This window comes from Mastacembelus armatus, chromosome 6, assembly GCF_900324485.2.
Source record: "Mastacembelus armatus chromosome 6, fMasArm1.2, whole genome shotgun sequence".
NCBI lineage: Eukaryota > Metazoa > Chordata > Actinopteri > Synbranchiformes > Mastacembelidae > Mastacembelus > Mastacembelus armatus.
The window spans coordinates 13,300,623-13,319,693 of record NC_046638.1 but is presented as its reverse complement, the minus strand read 5'-3'; the positions used below and the strand labels follow the sequence as shown (position 1 = coordinate 13,319,693).

The 19,071-nt window shown below is 39.0% G+C and overlaps 3 protein-coding genes across 4 annotated transcripts; 2 read left to right on the top strand and 1 right to left on the bottom strand.

The window, feature by feature from the left end:
• Positions 1 to 1,606: 1,606 nt before the first annotated feature.
• On the top strand, positions 1,607 to 3,727 carry il17c (interleukin 17c). The gene is made up of 3 exons (XM_026312062.1): positions 1,607 to 1,728; positions 1,820 to 2,052; positions 3,464 to 3,727. The coding sequence occupies exons 1-3, from the start codon at positions 1,714 to 1,716 to the stop codon at positions 3,723 to 3,725; spliced, it is 510 nt and encodes a 169-aa protein (XP_026167847.1). The 5' UTR covers positions 1,607 to 1,713; the 3' UTR covers positions 3,726 to 3,727.
• Positions 3,728 to 7,114: 3,387 nt separating this feature from the next.
• utp4 (UTP4 small subunit processome component) lies at positions 7,115 to 13,153 on the bottom strand. Of its 2 annotated transcripts, none has more exons than XM_026310383.1 (17): positions 13,041 to 13,153; positions 12,723 to 12,890; positions 12,222 to 12,410; positions 12,048 to 12,132; positions 11,860 to 11,949; positions 11,549 to 11,760; positions 11,274 to 11,445; positions 11,019 to 11,110; positions 10,752 to 10,848; positions 10,537 to 10,601; positions 9,817 to 9,939; positions 9,523 to 9,676; positions 8,486 to 8,592; positions 8,277 to 8,372; positions 7,931 to 8,116; positions 7,654 to 7,764; positions 7,115 to 7,371 (listed from the first exon to the last, which is right to left on the bottom strand). In XM_026310383.1, the coding sequence occupies exons 2-17, from the start codon at positions 12,879 to 12,881 to the stop codon at positions 7,255 to 7,257; spliced, it is 2,055 nt and encodes a 684-aa protein (XP_026166168.1). In that variant the 5' UTR covers positions 12,882 to 12,890; positions 13,041 to 13,153; the 3' UTR covers positions 7,115 to 7,254. The 2 variants fall into 2 exon arrangements, with proteins under 2 accessions (XP_026166168.1, XP_026166169.1); XM_026310384.1 differs by having other exon boundaries at positions 12,723 to 12,887; positions 13,041 to 13,147.
• Positions 13,154 to 13,189: 36 nt separating this feature from the next.
• Positions 13,190 to 18,908, top strand: chtf8 (CTF8, chromosome transmission fidelity factor 8 homolog (S. cerevisiae)). The gene is made up of 3 exons (XM_026312406.1): positions 13,190 to 13,291; positions 15,395 to 15,518; positions 16,234 to 18,908. The coding sequence occupies exons 1-3, from the start codon at positions 13,272 to 13,274 to the stop codon at positions 16,495 to 16,497; spliced, it is 408 nt and encodes a 135-aa protein (XP_026168191.1). The 5' UTR covers positions 13,190 to 13,271; the 3' UTR covers positions 16,498 to 18,908.
• The last annotated feature ends 163 nt before the right edge of the window (positions 18,909 to 19,071 follow it).

Below are 19,071 nucleotides of genomic sequence, written 5' to 3'. Positions count from 1 at the left end.
TCTATTTTGGGATCAGAATCCTTGGACTAAAAAAAGCTGTATTACATCATCTAGGTCTGTTCCTTTAGTGTACACCTCTGGAGAGGAGAAGAAGAGTGTTCCAGTAACAAGATATAAACGGACTGTAGGAAAAAAGACCAGAGATAAAAGATCTTTATTGTTAAGAATATTATTCAAAAACTCCCTTGTAACAAAGTAAAACCATACAGCAGACACAGAAGAGCTTTTATAATCTTGTTTACATTGCAACTTACACTGTGGTCTTTTTGATCAAATGAACACACACTAGTGCACTAATTAATACTGTTATAATATTAATAGAAGAACTGTAATACCCTTTTATTGATTTTATAAATCAATAAAATGTCAGTGTTCTAAAAAAAAATAATAAAAGAAACTTTAAATGCTCCTAAATCAAATAAGGTCATGTGATATTTTTTTATTTCATATTAATAGAATAAGATAATAAAGCCCAAGCAACCCCACTTCCAGCATCACTGGTGAGAGGGCAAACACCCTTTTTTCCCCAACCTATGGAACTTGCCCGTTTTTAGGGTAATTTCTGAGTGTGTAATATTTAAAGGCTCTATCAGCAGTATTCGTATTCATAATCAAGTTTTCATTATAGTGTAATTACCTAAAGATAATAACTGTTCTTTCAGTTGGAATGAGATATTTATATCCACATAGAGAGTGTGTCCCCTTTAATAAAGGCTCCCATGGTGTGTTGCCATGTTTCCATAGGTAAACTGGAATGGACAAACCAAACACTGGCTCTAGACAGGAAACAGCTCTATTCAGCAGCCCTACACTATTGGGATGTAGCACTTAAGCATTACTTTGTTCATCTCTGATATGCAATAAATGTTTGTTTTTTTCATTTGGTTGAATGATAATCTAATGATTTAATGATCCCATTGATAAGATAAAACAAAATAATGGTGGACCTTTGGAGGAAAAGAAAAGATGAAAGTAAATGGGCACACATCCCAACTTATTAACTAATGACTGACTGGATTCAAGTCAAATCCTGTGTAACGATCATTTTCTATTTAATTTTCTATTTCATGTTTGTTAAATGTCTATTCATGATGTAAATATTCTAATACTCAACAAAAAAAAAAAGGGTGTTGTTTTAACTGTTTAAACTTACTTACCGGTTTCCACTGTGCATCACATTTATTTATAAAACACCAGCATCACCTAGACGTGCGTATTAGTAGCCTACATGCTGTGTAGGCACTGGGGATGATACTAAATATATTACGCATCTTAATAACAAATTTAGTAATTATGAATGCCTAGTCAAAACCTCATAAACGTTGATGACCGAGGGAACACCTGAGTCTAGTCTCATCATTTCAGAGGACAGAAATGGTCACTTTAATGGTCAGAAAAGCAGTGTGTGTTGTGTGTGTTGTGTCTGTGTGTGTGTGTGTTGTGTGTGTTGTGAGCTCTCGCTGATGCATTCTTGTGACAGATCATGAGCAGCCCTCACCTCTGCCCACACCAGGCTACTTTCACTTAGGAAAGAGGAAGTCGAGGAACATTTCCATTTCCTCATGTCGGTTTTTCCCAGGTATGCTGCACCATAAATAAGAGACGTGTGACCATGATGGCAAATACAAGCAAAGTAGATTCCCTTGTCGGCAGACAGCCAGCCAGACAGCCAGCCAGCCAGCCAGTCAGTCATTGTGAGGAGAGAGCCACAGGATGGATGTGAAGCAGGTGAGTGACACACAGACGGGGACAGGGTAGCCGCTCCTACTGCGGCTCTGCCGGCTCCATCGCCTCACCTGTCCCGTCTGCTTCTCCGCAGGTTCTCATCTTTACCCTTTTTCTCGTGCCCGCGTGGACGTGCAAGATAAACCGCTGCTGTGATGAGCAGGAGGTGAGGGAGGCGGCAGAGAGGAAGCTGAGGAACCACTTCCCACAGACTCCGGATCCTTCTCCTGCGGTGGCTGATACAGCCGCCTCATGTCCCGTGGAGCTTTATCAGTATCAGCCGCCTGAAGAGCTCAGGCAGCGGTCCCTGTCCCCCTGGAGATACGTGTAAGTAGTCTAATGGCCACACAGTGGTACAGCACAAGCAGGAAAGACCTTTTGTGAAAACCTTCTAAAACACGAGTGACCTTAAACGGGTAAAATTAACTGGGGATGAGACCATATGGTCACATGTCCCGAACCTACTTGAAAACATTAAATGACCAAACTTGGTGATCCATGTTTGACAGGACTGTTGGAGTCTCAGGTATGGGGGTCTTCTGGCCTCTCTCTGTGGTTTCTGCTGTTAGACTTTAACTTGGCCCAGACAGACTCAGTGAGCTCATAATCTGTGCAAACATATCACGAGGATCCCGGTTGAAGATTGATTTGGGAAACTGGAGCGCGCGGCTGAACTTTTGCGTAATGCATCCAGCCCAGACCTTCCCATTAATTAGTGCTGTGATTTAGTACACTTGCCAGCAGGTTGCGAGCGCGTTCCTGTGCGCCACACCCCAGTTGCACAGAAGGGAAAGTCCCCGCTGCATCCAGTGATCGTAGCTTTGCTGGCAGTCTGCTGGAAATGACGAGAATAGCTTCGTCTCCAGCTGTCTCTCATCTGTTGCACCATATAACCTGTTTGTTGGCAAATCAGTTTACCTGCAATATCTTTGATGTAGTAAAATTCCAGTGATGCTCCAAATGCTTCTTCCATGCTCCTTTGAAGATTTGGCAGCTCACTGAAAGAATTAGATATGTTTTCAAATAGAAACCATAAAATGTAAGATGTTGTGATTCTAGTCTAGTTACTTGTCTGTTACTTGTGTATATTGTCTGTCTCCAAGTCTTACACAAGTGAAACCTAGAACTTAATGAGTAAGTCTATGACTTCATGCTGTCTGAGCCCTGGTTTCCCTTTTGTCTGTTAGTTTGTAGTAATTTAATGAAATGATTTTCACCAAACTAAAATAATAAAGTTACAATTACATTTTGACAAGTGGCCCCTGTGCAGAGCAACAGTAGTGGAAAGTACATCTGTTATATGTATATACATATCTATATATCTATATATATATATATAGATATATAGATATATGTATATATCTGTTTTATTCCATTACCCTTACATAACAGTTGTAGTTACTAGATATTGTTCAGAGAAAACAAGAAAACACAAACAATGGGTTAGTTTGTGCAAAAATTATGATGCCCTCTAAATAATGCTGTCACACACTTGATATATTCAGAATATGGTCAGATGTCTTAAAATGTGTTCTTTTTTTTTTTATTTACCAATCATTTAGATGTAATGTGCATGTTGTGAAAACCTTATATCGAACAAACACACATTTCATTGAATATATATTATTTACTTATGTCAGAAAAAGATTTTGACACAGAAATGTGTCACACATCTAGTATATATATCTCCTCACTGTCTTTGGATGAGCTATCACTGGGTTTTCTTGTTTATTTCCAGACTTGTTACCAAGGAGGATCACTTTCCCTCCACCTATGCTGAGGCTCAGTGCCTGTGTTCAGGTTGCATCGTGATCCAGGAGAAGAACGACGGCTCTCCAGTGGTCAGGGAGAGCCACGACTACAACTCAGTCCCCATAATGCAGAGCAGGGTGTTTCTCAAAAGGGAACGCTGCGAAGATGGAAAGACGTACCATCTGAAGCCGGTGTCTGTGAATGTTGCCGTGGGCTGTACCTGCGCTAGAGTCAAGACCTCCTCATAGAGGGAGCCTCATAGAGCCCTGCTCTCGCAGCAGTACATTACTGTACATATCATAATGTGTTTGTTTTAAAATGCACAAAGTTCTCTGGAAAGTGTGAAACCAGTGTGACCAGTGAACACACACTGATCAGCTGGTTGTTAGCTCAGAGGGAACAAGAGTTTGAAGAAAGTTAGACCCATCAGCCTGTTTTTATAGGCCTATTTTCCATCATAATGATGACATCATAATTTATATAGTACATCTATAATGTGTCTTTTGTAGGTCTGTATAGACCCTGGATGCTTGTTTCTATGACTTGATTACAGCTTGTCCAACTAATGTAAACTGGCTATTTAATTATATACTTATTTTCATATTGATGACATTGTCGTTGAGAAAACTTAGCTATTGTATATTTTGTAAAATGATTTAACTGCTAATAATATTTGAAGAATTATTTATTTTGTTTGTTTTGCATGTGACACTGAAGAATTTGAAGGGTTTTAAATACTCAGGAAGAATTTGTATTTATTTATGTTGGCTATCTTGTAAGTTTTGTCCCAGTGGGACTCTGTAAGTCTAATATTGACTTAACTTAAGCTTCTTTGAAGCAAAATAAAGAAAATGTTGGAGAAAAGAAAAGGAAATCCATTGTGTTTCTATGTTTAAAGCTGATATTGAAGTTGATGAAAGCTGAACATACAAACCAAACAAAAGTCTTAAAGTCCCATTTTCAGTGGGTTTTAGTCATTTGCTTATGTAAAATATGTGCAGGGAGGAAGCTGTTGGTGGAAGGATGACACCCTCTGAGGATGTTGTCAGGATATGTATTCATATATATATATATATATATGTATATATATATATATATATATGTCATGTATTCCTTTCTGTATATTTGTAGATTCCAGATCTAGCTGTACGAGTCCAGCTAGCTTGTAAGTAGGTGGCGTTTGTAATCTAAAAATGATACCAACTGACCATTTTTAGTTTAGAGCTTAGAGTCAGTGTTTTAATTTAGACTTTATGAGTTTATTGGAGATTATGAGAAAGACATTGAATCATACACAATTACAAAAATAACCTGGATAACATAATACAGCCCAAGACTCATTTCCTTTGTGGTTCTGATGTATCGTAAAGTCACGAAAGATGCAGAGGTGCAAAGGTGATTGGACCCTATAAATAAAATCATCTCAGGTCAGAAATTCACTTTAAAAAAAACTTCACACCTCACACCTCCAAGTCTACCACAAGCTATGACTGAACCTATTTTAAATTAGAGTGAGTGCTTCATATTTTGCAACAGTGTGTAAGTCACAATGTAGAGACCTCAATACTCAATAGAGCAGTATACTAGCTATGAATACTAAGCAAATATACCAATTATGAATTTTAAGCAAAATACTCAAAGAAATTGAGTAATGCAACAGCATTACTCATGATATACCTTATTAAATAGTTCTATTTGCAGGTGCAAGCCTGCTTTTGGGGATAAGGCGCCATCTGATGGTGGAATCACAGCAGCCTGATTGCATCTATAAATATTATTCGCTAAGACTATGTACAGTATATAAGTTATTAAACACAACCTGATGACAAACTATTAAATGGCTTAATAATCATAATCTTTTTTTAATAATTATTTACAATCTTTGTACACATTTTAGATATATTATAATTAAGCTTACTTATGCTATGCTCTTCTGTGTAACTATTTTTCAGCAGACCATGTGGTGCCCACAGTGTAATCCAGTAATACCTTGTTTTAGTAAGAAAACATAACAAAATGATAAGCTGTACCCTGCTGACTTAGCAGTTTGTCTAATAAACGAGCAGAGTAATTTGTAGTGTGACAATGTTATTATGCTTGAGAAATATACATAAATCCATCGTTTTATGAGGCTCCCCAGTGTGTTCAAATTAGTAAACATCTTCTTTTGGTTCACTATTTCTCTGGGTTGTGCGGTAAAAATGCGGTACATGATATAGGTTTTTATTATATTTTTGAAAACTATTGTTTTATTCACTTAATGACCTATGGATATTACCATGAGGGGTGGGTGATGTGGACAGAGCCAATGAACTCAACAATTTCAACAGGTTTGACAGTGCCACAAAAGGCCTTACCTGTACAGCCATACTCCTTCATTCTTCCTTAATCTCTTCCTCTATCTCCTCCTTGTCCTCTACCTTTGTGCATCTCCACCACTGCTGCCAACGATCCGATACATTAAAGATATTAATGCAGTAACTATTGATGTGATATATGATTCGCTCCCAATTCTGATGCGGAACAATTCAACACGATTTGGTTCAACACAGTGTGATATGGTATTATGCCATTCAAATCAATGCAAGGAATGACACAATGCAACACACTGATTTTGATTATTTATTAAACAAAGTGTTAAATCATTAAACTTTTTTTCATAAGTCCTGTGTAACTGTTATCTGAAGTTTTAATACAGTTACAGTGCACATTTATATCACAGAGCTCAAACAGAAGCTCAAGATAAACAACAATAATGAAACAGTGCTAAACAGTAAGCAGCAGAACATAATTCTATATAATGAACTATAAAAAATAAAATTAGATTTCACAGAGGTCCTTGAATGCTGCTTAAAATAGATAAGATGTAAACTGTTCCTGGCAGTGACATGCTGCTGTTAACCATCAAAAGTCAAACAGCTTATCTGTGGTGAGGAACTGAACAAAAAAATAAACAAAAGAAAATTGTCAAGGACATCTTGTGGTCATTCAGAATAGTACAAAACTGCACAGTGTGGACTGATAGTGTCACTCACTATCAGTCCACACCAAATTTAACATAGCGAAGGTGAAGGCCGGGCGAAGTCTGAAAAGGTGACGTAGGGCCACCACCTGTGCCTATTGGTAGAAATCGGTTAATCTTTCCATCCCTACTAATTACCCTGACACACACACACACACACAAATATAAACCTCAATACACTTTTCAGTCAAATAAGAAATAAGTATTTATTATTTCATCAAAACATTTTTACAAAGTGGTGACCCATATGTGAATTAAAAGAACAAGGTAAACAATCAGTTCCAGCATTTAAGCTGAGACCCCTTTAGAAAGACTGCTTCAGTTCATTTATGTGGCAAACATCTTCTGTCGGACAGGTGCAGGCAGCTGAGACATGATGTCAAGCAGGGGGCGCTCCACTACAACCACAGAATGGTCCTCCAATAAAGTAGTGAGTGACACTATCAGTCCACACCAAATTTAACATAGCGAAGGTGAAGGCCGGGCGAAGTCTGAAAAGGTGACGTAGGGCCACCACCTGTGCCTATTGGTAGAAATCGGTTAATCTTTCCATCCCTACTAATTACCCTGACACACACACACACACACAAATATAAACCTCAATACACTTTTCAGTCAAATAAGAAATAAGTATTTATTATTTCATCAAAACATTTTTACAAAGTGGTGACCCATATGTGAATTAAAAGAACAAGGTAAACAATCAGTTCCAGCATTTAAGCTGAGACCCCTTTAGAAAGACTGCTTCAGTTCATTTATGTGGCAAACATCTTCTGTCGGACAGGTGCAGGCAGCTGAGACATGATGTCAAGCAGGGGGCGCTCCACTACAACCACAGAATGGTCCTCCAATAAAGTTACATACAGGAGGTTCTGTAGGACAGAAAAAGGAAAGCATAAAATATCACTCAGTTTGGAGGAACAGCTAAATATGCCTATTTGAAATGCAACAACAGTATTTTTTAGAACAACAAGACAAAACAACATGAATTTTAATGTTACAGACATTGGATCGTTGATTCCTGAAAATATCCAACTTTGGCTTTGATTAAAGCTTTACAAACTCTGACCATGGGTTTTTCCAGGTATTGTCTCCACACACTGGCAGAGCTGAATTTATGCATTCACACACACTACTCAGTATGATGGTGGTACCTGGTAATTCTTGCAGATCTTAAAGGCATGGCTGTGTTTGATCCTCTCTTGATCAGGAATGCTTCTCAGTGTCATCTGATTGTAGAGTAGAGTCTTTGATTCAGGGAGGGGCTGTATATGGAAACAAAGAAAAACAACATGGGTACAGTGTTAGTTAACTCCACTACCATCCTTCTAACTTACACATGGCACTGGTGAAGCAATATGTTCAACACCAATTTTGTTTGGCTTTGGAGAAACACATCTGCTTACTTGACATCCATAAATGCTCACATACCAGGTTCTGATCGATGATGCAGAACATGAACTCGTCGTGCACAATGATGTGAGCTGGGTTTCTAGTACTGAAGGTGATATGGGTAACAGGTGTGTCCCTCTGCAACCACAAAGAGTGCAGTCCTTGTTTCTGCAGCTTCCGACTCCACTCGGTGTACTCCTTGTGCAGCAGAGAGTATTCAAAGATCTGCACCACATACAGACACACAGCAGGAAACACACTGTGATGAGATCTGTAGAACCGTCACACTATTATCTTTGAAAAACTTTATGCTGTGCTTGTGTTTCATTGTGTCAGGCAGAGGAGGCAGCTAACAGAGCTGGACATAAGCTGATGGAACATTTACCTGCTGGTCAGCATGAGCCATGACGAGGTTGCTGGTCACTGGGTGGATAGCTATGGCAGTGGGACAGGAGCTGTGCACTGGAACTGTACAATGAAGCTGTACACAGACATATAGAGTTTACTGCTGATTTGGACTTCAGTTCAAATTTGTTCCAGGAAGAATTATCAAGAAAAACCATGGACAAAGGAGAAACATGATTTGCAACTCACCTTTTGCTTGTCAAGATTGTAGACGTGAACCTCACAGTCTGTGTTTGCCGTAGCCAGCCATTTGCCATCCTCACTGGCAAATAGCAGGTGGACTGGCTGTCTAGAACCTGGACATCAAACACACAAGTGCATCTTAGTACCCCAGTTGAGACTCAATATGCCCTTTTCTCTAATTAATTAATTGATTCCCCCTCACAGGTCCATAGACTGTTACTTCTGTCCCTTATAAACTGTCTTGTTACTGTATTGTACACACTTGACATATTTCACTTGTGTTAATACTTAGACTCTCCTTGGTCTAGAGAGTAGTGCCCCTAAGAGGGGGCAGTTCGAGTGTTCAGTAGCACAGAGACCACAAAATGTCACTTCATACAAATAAACCAATAAAAAGAGACACACAAACAAATAGCTAAAAAGATATTAGCAACGCAAGTAATAAAGGGCACAGGTTCAACAGGAGCTGTTATACAGTCTTTTAGCCACAGGAATGAATGACCTCTTTAACCTTTCAGTTCTACAGCATATGGAGAGGAACCTGTTACTACGACTGTTTCTTTGGGCAGCCAGAGTGTCATGGAGTGGGTGCCTGTTATTAAAGATGGCCTGCACCATACCCCCATCCTCCTCTCCCCCATGGCCCTCACTGACTCTTCCCTCCCACCCATTACAGAGACACACTTTTGGACTAGTATATCCAGCCTATTACTATGGTTTCGGCATTCAGCATTTTTTAACTTATTGTTCTAACTAGTCCATTTGCCTTTGTTCCAGACAGTTAATGTGGGGAGATTGAGAGAGAGGGAGACATGCAATATAGCTCTTCCACAAATAAGCAAATATGTGGCATCCACCATAACCACTTGAAGATTCAGGAAATGAGTCATTGGTTAAAGACTGTGCCCTTTCTGTTGTACAGTGCTGATGGAAGAGTCACATTTCAGTAGTTATTATATTGTGCATTCCATCCTCATAAGGAATACAGTAATAGTAGAAATATAATGCTTCAACCTGGTGAGTAGTAAGGACCCTATACTCACCAGACTTGGGTTTGAGGGTATAAAGATATTTGCATTCCAGCTGGTTGAGGCTAATAACAATGACTGAATGGCTGGAGGAAGCAAAGAGTTTGGAGGAGTCTGAAGAGAAGCAGAGCCGGTGGGCCGACACAAGACCTTTGGGTAGTTTGGACATCTGGAGGGAAGAAGAGAAAGAGATGAAGAAGGGTGAGTGTCATGACGATACTCATTATCTCCACACATTATGAAGTTTATGGACAGGGCTATATGAATAAGTAATACAGAGAACAGCATAAGGAAGCAGCAGGAGCCCACCTTGGTGATGCTGATGTCGTTATTGATGTACTGTAACCTGTAGAGACGGACACTGGAGACAGTTGAGTATGCCATCCAACCTCCACATGGAGACAAAGCACTGCAGCAGATATGATTGTCTCCCTGTGCGGGTAACAACAACACTCAGGTGAAACAAACTATCAATAATAAACAATAATACAAGTACTGTTTAAATAAGACTAGAAAGAGTAATTCAGCAATAAGCATAAAACAGTGCAGGTAAGACATGATTAAAATTAAAAACATATGTTAAGCGAAAAATAAATAAATAAACCCACAAGAAAAAGCTAAATATGATACAACTGCTCATCAAGTAGTTGTAGTTTGTTCAAAGCTGCAATAATTGATTTTAGCCACTTGAGGCTGTAGCAGACAGCACAACAGACATGAAGTTACAGTGACAAATGTCTCTGCAAACATTATCACAATTTGTTTGGGGTCACGTTTGTGGCAACCTGGCAAAAAGAAGTCCAATATTTACTCTCCTGTCAGCTCTCATTTGCACTTTATCTATGTTTAGTCTGAGAACAACATTGGGCTCTTAATCTGCACTCATCAGCTCATAAGAAGTCATAGAATAAATGCCTCAATGTCACTTGGAAAATAATTACGGAAAACTAGGTTGAACATACACTGAGCCATATACTGTAGAAAACAGGCTTCTGTAATGTAAAACAGACATACAACATCAGTACACACCTTCTTCTTTAGATGAAGCAGTTTCTCTGGTTTCTTTTTCAGAGGTAGACTATCACCAGGCTTTCCTGTTAAAACACAGTACAAACTGGGACAATTATTACACTAAAGCAACTGTTAAATCAGATAAAGATAAATAGACAGATTTTTATTAAGTTATTCTTTAGTTTTCCCCATCCTCTGTTGCATTATTCTTTTGGATGTTGTGTTTTACTCACCATGTCCATCGCTCTCCCCTAGTTTCCACAGCTCTAAATGTTCTGTGAACTGGAAAAGCAGCTGTCCTGCTTTCTTTGCACAACAAACCAGGCTTCTCTATATGGATGACAGACAGAGCTAGTTATGTGGGAACAGTCATGATCTTATTTGCGTAGTCGCTAATAAAAGAAAAAAAACAATACAAAGTAGAGGATTATATCCCTTTTCTAACTTATTTGAACTCTAATGATTTGTAAGAGATTTTGCTCTATTGCGTATGTGCTCACATGTGGGAAAGCTATTTTGCGCAGTGCTGACTCCTGGGTGTTCTTCTCCACTTTGTCCAGCAGGGGTCGCACTACCAGTTGTGTGTCCATACCTGACAGGACAACAAACATCATCATATATTATAATACATTTTTAATATATATATATATATATATATATATATATATATATATATATATATATATATAAATATGTGTGTGTGTGTGTGTGTGTGTGTGTATATGTGATACGTAAAAATATTATACATCACTGACCTCCAGAAACTATAGCAGTATCTATGTGGGCAAGCGCTCTCACATCATGTGAGTGGTTTTTAAAAGTTCTGGTTCTGACCCACTCCTTATCCTGCTGGTCCACAGTGGTGGAGATGAACTGGAACTGGATGACAGTACCCTCGGATGTACCTGCTACCAAACTGCTCTCATCCTGTTCAATATTTACAACTTATACTGTTAGGGATTCGGCAGGGTTGTGTACTTAACACTGTATACAATTTGTGAAAGCTGCCCTATTTATCAGTTGCCATTACCTGTGACACAGAAAGAGACAGGACGTCCCACTTGGTAACCAGGTGAGTTTTGACAACAGTTCCTGTAAAACCGTCCCAGATTTGGACCTTTCCTGCAGAATCACCGCTGATGATGGTGTGGTCTGACAGGAATGCAACACACCAAACCACCACCTCTTTGCTCTTGGATGCTCCAATGCCCCTCTCCACCAATAGCCTGTGTGTGGCGTGGCCTGATGTCAGCAAAATCAAACTAAAAGGTTACGATCATAACATAATGGGAATTTTAAGGAATACATGGAGACACCAATGATATAACAATATCTGCTTACCTGTCTCAGCATCAAAGATTCTGATCATGTCCATCATGCCTGCAGCAATCAGTGTACCAGAGGGATGCCAGGACAGAGAGATAATACGACCTAAAAGATCACAGAAAAAAAAAGAATCACAAAATGTCACTAAGTCAGAGGCAGGGTCCAAACAGCAAAACCACCAGTAAATTAGCATGTTCTCTTACCTTTCTGCCTGTCAAGGTTTCTCTGAAACTGAATCCTCTCCTCCATTATTTCAAACATCTTCACTGTCCCATCCTCACAACCGGCCTGACACAGAAAACACACATTTGATTCATTCGAACCGTGAGGCAATTTGAGCATGGGGAGTAGAGCAAATATAATTAGTGTTGACTGACCGCTAGTAGTGTTCCTTGGCTGTTGCTACTGACTGTCCAGATTGGTCCTCCGTAGGCTGCCACAGTATATCTGAGCCTCAGGTTGTCAAGGTCATACTCTGTGATGTCTCCATTCAACCCAGCACCAAACAGACGCTGGCCCACCCAACACAGAGTCTCAGCAGCCCTGCTGTCCTGTCCTGGAACCACCTTTGCATCAAGATCAAAACAAGTCTGGTGATATAGTTTATTTTGTAACCCCAAACCAAGCTCATATAGAATAACTACATCAAACTGCATTCACAAATGAAGCGGTTTGGTGTTTCTTTTATCTATAAGCACATGGGAAGGAGAAAGTGACTTGAGGCTTTTAAAGTGCCATAAAAACAAACTGAAGACACATGGGACTTCAGTGATCTAAGTGCTGCTGTTCGTTTATTGATACAACGCTCTGCATCTGTCGAATGCCAGTGGCAAGTAGACTATCTGAAAAAGGAGTCAGGACTTCCTCTGAATTCTTACCTTTTCTTGGAAGTAGTTGTCTGCGAAGTTGAAGATCTCCAGGGCTCCATCAGCCCGGGCCAGAGCCAGGCGCTCAGAGCGGCTGCTAAACGCCATGGCTCTGATGGCACTGGGCATGTAGTCGAAGAAGCGAACACGATGCACCTTAAACTCACCCATTCTCCACTACTAAGGAATACGAAAACACAAACAAGCAGCCTATAAACATGCTGTCCCTTCACAAAATCAAACCCTGGCAGATTAACGCCACAGAATGCACACTTTGTGTACAATAAATGATTTTGGTTAGTATTAACCATCACTACAAACATAAGTTACCTGGCGTTTCCCTTCACGGTCAGTCCACTTTCTTTAATACTAAAGTCCACGCAGTGGAAAACATCAGAAGTCACGTTGTGGGACTTTGAACCGGTTATGAATCCACGAGTCAGCATACAAGAACCGGAACAACTTCATCACATGGTCAGCACGCACAGATGGCGGGAAACGTCACTGATGTGATTTTGGTTTGACAGTGTTACGCGGAGCTTTACGCAGTGTGACGGGACGATGGTTCAGATATACGTAAGGTATGAATGGTGGGCTGTATGGGTAAACTCTACAACATTAAGAATAGTAACGTTAGTGCTAACTTATTAACTAACACATAAACTAATGTGTTAACGTGAAACAACAACATCGCCATAACCGAGCAGACAGCAGGAAAGAGAAGATCAGGAGCGTTACAAGGTAGGCGGATTGCAACAGCTGTGGCGTGAATGTAGAAATCATGGCGGAGAACAGTAATGATTGGGATTACAATGGCTTGGCAACAAGTCCATTACCAGAAAAGGAGGAAGAAGGAGTCAGGTGATAAATTGAACAGTTCAAGTGAATAAAAAAAAATACGGGACACAAGTACCTTAAACGTAGCGAAAACGTAGCGAAACCGAGAAAAGAAATTGATAAATATGATAATAAATGCAGCATCAAGACATATTCCAAAAAGTAAAAGAAATGGGAAAAGAAAGGTAGTACTGTGGTGGACTGATGAATATACCCAGGCTATTAAAGAATGAAATCAAGCGATGAGAACATTAAGAAAGAGTTTAAGTCAAGAAAATGTCATTGATTTCCAAAGAAAGAGAGCTAAGGTTAGGAAAATTATTAAATCTACAAAAGGGAGGAAAATCTCTGTAAAGGAAATTCATTAAATGAGGTTTGGACAATGTTAGAGAAAATAAGTGGCAAAAAAGCATATACCCCAATTCCTGTTTTAGTTGACGAAGACAATGTAGCAATAAATAATGAAGAAAAGACTAATTTGCATGGGAAAATGTTTACAGTTGTACATAGTGGAGACCATCTTGAAGATAGACATAGACATAGACAAAGGAAAAAGGAGTTACTTTAAAAAAATCCTAACGTGAGCAGGAAGAGTGAAAGGATGGAGTCAAGTTTAGATCTAGATTTCACAATGATGGAATTAAAAGTTGCTCTAGATGGAAGTGGATACTCTGCTCCTGGACAAGATCAGATTTGGTATGCAATGTTAATGATTCAGAACAGAGCATTGAGACTGTCTATAGGAGCTATGAGAACTTCACTAGTTAATGCTGTGTTAGTAGAAGCTGCAGTTACCACTACACCTTAGACGAGTGAAACTCTCACTAGCAAACTGGATCAGACTGAAAGGATGTGGAAACGAACATCCCACCACCAAAGTGTGAGATGAATGTTGGGAATACATCAAATTTAATGATAAAGGATTTGGCTGGAATATAGATAAGATAGCAGAGAAATATGCTTTAAAAGATCTAAATTACAGTCCATCTGTAGTACTAAGTAATGTATGTATGTATGTTGCTATAATTTTCATTGGGTAGAACAAGTTCAGCCACTAAAAACTGTTATTTGCTCAGATTCAGCAGCAGCACCTAAGGCATCAATACAGACTGTTAGAGAAGACCTCATGACAGAAATACACATAATGCTATTATGGTTGCAAAGGCTGGGGTTACACATTCAGTTTTGTTCCATCTCTGCACATATGTGTGTTAAAGGAAATGAACAAGCAGGGATTTAGAGGAGGGGGGGGTTTCCCCCATAAATAAATAAATAAAGAGGCCTAACTGGGACGACTAACTGGGAATAAATCATTTCAAAGCCATGATTCTGCACATTCCGCTACAGTAGGTGGCGGTATGCACCTTGTTGCTGGTTTGCAATCCGCCAATAAATTGAAAGAAGAATGTGTTAACGTAAAGAAAATAATGTATTGTGTTGAATTAGTCATTAGCGCAGTGTTCATTACGTTAACACAATGTTGTGTAATGCTGACATACAATCTTTGGGAAAACAATGTGGAAAATGCAAATTGTTAGTTTACCTGAATGCCTCTGGGTGAAAGTGGGCAGCCTGGCCAGCCAGACTAATTCTTTTTCTATTGTTTCGCTAAGAAAGAAATGGGTCTGGCTGGCCAGGCTGGAAAGTGGATGCATATCAAATGAAATGGAGCTCATTGTGGTTATTAACGTTTTGTGCGTGTACTGCGTTTGGAAATTGCTTGAACAGAATTTGACACTGTCCCTATACAGGTATACTGGGACGACCTGTTAGCCCCTCTTCTGCACTTTACTGTAACATTAAATAAAATATAGTGTCTCTCAGCTGGTGTGTCCCTTCTCCTGTAGAGCCAGTGCAGATGGAAACAGGTGTCCAGAATGGATGCTGGTGGAGCTGCAGGGAGAGACGGTGTCAAGACACAACTCTGGTCTGGCAGGAAGTGTAATGGGAGACCTGCTCTACACTAAAGAGGTAAACAAAAGACTGGGAAGGAGCTGAGAACTGAGTTTTAGTAAAACAAACAAACAAAAAAACAGCAAATTACATGTTCAGCCTAAATTTTGGTACACAAACATTATGGTTATTTCTGGGTTGGCTTGTAGCATATTTGGTAATCTGAGAAAAACAAAACAGTTTCATGTATTTCATTTATTTATTAGAGGTGCACCGATTGCAATTTTCTTGGCCGATTCCGATTTTTCAGTAAGTGTGACTTGCCGATTCTGATTTTTACTGATTCTGACGTTTTTTGTTTTTTTTTTAAAGAGCTGTAATGAAAGCATATACAGAAATATTTTCTTCAATGAAAACTTTTATATGTATATTGTACATGCATGTTTATCTGTGCCAGTTTCTCCATTGCAATTATTTGCTGCATTATCTAATCCTGAACTGAATGTCTTTGGATTGCAGATTGTTGATCAGGCACAAACAATTTGAAAACATCACTTTGATATAAATTTTTCCACTCTTTCAAATATTACATAGACTGGACAATTATTTTATGAGTCTAAGTGATGATGAATAACCATTAATTGTTGGTCTACTCGTAGTGGTCTTCCCCATGGCACAGTATGGGTATGTTTGCAGAGGTTCAGCTGATTCTTTCCTTGCCACCACTTTATGTTCATGTAGCTCATGTAGCTGTTTTTTTTTTTTTGTTTTTTTTTCTTCCTCCCTCAACCAGGGGGTGCCAGTGCTGATTGTAGGACATCATATTCTTTATGGGAAGCAGGTCAAACTGGAGAAACCCTTTGCAGTCCTCACCAAGTATCCTGGCCATTCGCAGGATACCCCGGGTAACAGTGATGATGTCACACAGGTACCCATGGAAACGGACCATCAAGGTTCCACCTCGACCTTTTACTCTGTGTCAGCCCTCATCAAACGGAAGCTGATCTTTAAGACACGCCCCAAACCCATCATCACCAATGTGCCCAAAAAGGTGTAGTGCGACTGTTTTCTCACAGGGTCCTCATCTGAACTCTACTGGACTTTTTTGTCAGTATGCTTTAGTTTGTTTTTTTTCCCTGCAATTCTAATACCATGCATTTTATTTATGCATTTGTTGTACAGTTGATCAATACTGCCAACCTTTAATCTGAACTACTTCAGACAAGACATTGTAATGCAAATATAAGTGAATGATGCTGTTTTTCTGACATTCTTAGAAAACCTTTACAGCCTTACTGTCTAAATGCTGTTTTAGGCTTGTGGTTTAATAATACTGGAGTACAGATTTTCAAAATGAAGCAGTATAGGCTAAGATAACAATGCTTTTAGGGGCTAGTTTGAGTCAAACTTCAAATCATTGTGCAACACTTACTATAAGAGAAGTCAGTAGCATCTTTAGACCCTTCCTGCCTGGTAAGCACCCACATTTTTCAAAGGCTCCAGTTAGTAACACAGGATTTTTGGTTATAACCCTGAAGAGTGCTTATTTTCTTTGAGAACTTTGAGATTGGATGAGTAAGTTACAACAGAAAATATAATGAAGGTGATTCTGCTTCATCCCAACAACACACTCAGCAACAACTACACTACACTGCACTGTAGATGTAGATGTGGGATAAAGGTTGAGTAAGAAGCCGTGTGCTGTGGCTCTTTTACTAAGGTTTGCACTGTTAACCAACAATTAATGAAGGCCTGTGGTAATGTCCCATCTGGACATTAAATCATTTCGAGAATCCACATGTATTAAATAAATATAAAAGGTGAAATTAGCAAACTGAATAAATTCAGATTAAGTTCAGAAACATCAGGATACAAAACTGGCTATATGGTCATGATCTGAGTGTGATGCTGTGATAAAGGAAACGCGCAGAGCACTAGACATTTATTACATTAAGAATTTAAAAAGTTAGTACAGCCAAGATATCAGTTTGGAGATAAACATTTAAAATATTTGTCCCAGTGCACAGCATTTTAACACTGAATATAATATTCACAGTGTATATATATATATATATATATATATATGGGGCGGTTCCCATGTTGTGGTGTAATGCCAGAAGTAAAAAACCATCCCGTTGGATAATATTGACTGAAGGGACCAATTCATTACTGTAAAGCTTTTCACCTTTTTTTACACTGAGGCGCCTCCTCAGTCACATACAAACAGACTCATGTATGTTGGCAATGTATTTGATAAAGTCATATGTAGAACCATGTAAGTCAAGTCAAAGCTTGCTCATTATAATCGGTAGCTAACAAATCTCACATAATTTCATCTGTCAAACAGTTTTTCTATATTCACTCCCCACGCTGGATTGGAATGAGATTCAGTAAAATAATGTAGCTTTTCATTAAAAGGCCTTGTAAAGAAGTCCTCATTCAGCTCAGAGAAGCCCATGTTCACAAATGTGGATTGTGCCATAGTGGTGCTGTTGGTCTAAGGCCCACTTAGTAGCCCAGAGAAGTGCAATGTTCATTACCAGGTATCATTAAATTGCAGAATTTAAGCAAATTTGCACACACATGCAGGTGGTTTGGATGTTGTGCCAGGTCACTGTAGATTCTTGGGTATAATAGTAACAGCAACATATGTCTAAAGCAAACATTTGAAACAGTTGCTGTTTCGTTGTGGTGGCCATGTTTTTTCTCATTCTTGCCACTCACTTTAACCTGAGTCTACCCTCTTTAGCTTTAGACTTTCACTGTTACAACATCAATGTTTTAGTCAAGTCAAACATATCTCTCTTTTTAAGATGGAAATAAAATACAGTGAACAAAATGTGTAATCAGAAGAGTGGAATGTATAAGATGGGGAAAATGTTAATGCAGTTATCATGGAGACCCTCTTTCTTTGGCATGAATGGGAGGACTATGTTCAAAACAGGAAGTATTTTAATGGCTTAGGAAAATTCCACAATCCTGTGATGCCTAGGATTGTGAAGAGAGGTGAACAGCAGAAGATCAAAAATCAAGATAACCGTTGCTTGACAATCCAAAAGGCCAACAGTCTATAAACAATTTTATTTTATGTATGTATTCATTTTTGAAATTTCCACATTAAAAATACACATTTGACTCAAAATATAGCAATGAACATAACTTTGCTGGCTCTTTCACAGAGAGGAAATGCCCACATTTGTTTCTGTAGACACAAATATTGCTGATGGTGCACACACTTGACAAATGGACTAGGTGTTTAGTTCTTGAAGCATATGTTTAAAAACGTGTCTGATCTAAAATCATGAAAATTGACAAACGTCTTAAATCTCACTTCAGAGCACATCTCTTTGGTCTGCAGTCATTACTATGTTCTGTTGATGGACTGAATCAACAAGTTTAAAGGGCAAATGGCCAAAGACGAGAACAGTGTTTAGTAGTAAAACTGCTATTAACCAAATATAATTTGGCACCTCTACGAAACAATAAAGTGACTATATGAAAAGAGAGTGAATGAATGAACCCACAGACCACTGTAAACTGAGAAATGGACCATGATGTACAGCAATAAGTTACTTCACAGTGCTGAACATTACCAAAAAATACAACTGCATGTCACGTGTTCAAAAATGTT

Excerpts from the sequence above, each read along its gene's own strand:
- chtf8 (XM_026312406.1), top strand. The coding sequence starts at position 13,272 with ATGGTTCAGATATACGTAAG. Across the intron at positions 13,292-15,394 it reads ATGGTTCAGATATACGTAAG|AGCCAGTGCAGATGGAAACA; the intron begins GTATGAATGGTG and ends CTTCTCCTGTAG. Across the intron at positions 15,519-16,233 it reads ACCTGCTCTACACTAAAGAG|GGGGTGCCAGTGCTGATTGT; the intron begins GTAAACAAAAGA and ends TCCCTCAACCAG.
- il17c (XM_026312062.1), top strand. Across the intron at positions 2,053-3,463 it reads CTGTCCCCCTGGAGATACGT|ACTTGTTACCAAGGAGGATC; the intron begins GTAAGTAGTCTA and ends GTTTATTTCCAG.
- utp4 (XM_026310383.1), bottom strand. The coding sequence starts at position 12,881 with ATGGGTGAGTTTAAGGTGCATCGTGTTCGCTTCTTCGACTACATGCCC. Across the intron at positions 8,117-8,276 it reads TGGCTCATGCTGACCAGCAG|ATCTTTGAATACTCTCTGCT; the intron begins GTAAATGTTCCA and ends TATGTGGTGCAG. Across the intron at positions 7,372-7,653 it reads AGATCTGCAAGAATTACCAG|AACCTCCTGTATGTAACTTT; the intron begins GTACCACCATCA and ends TCTGTCCTACAG.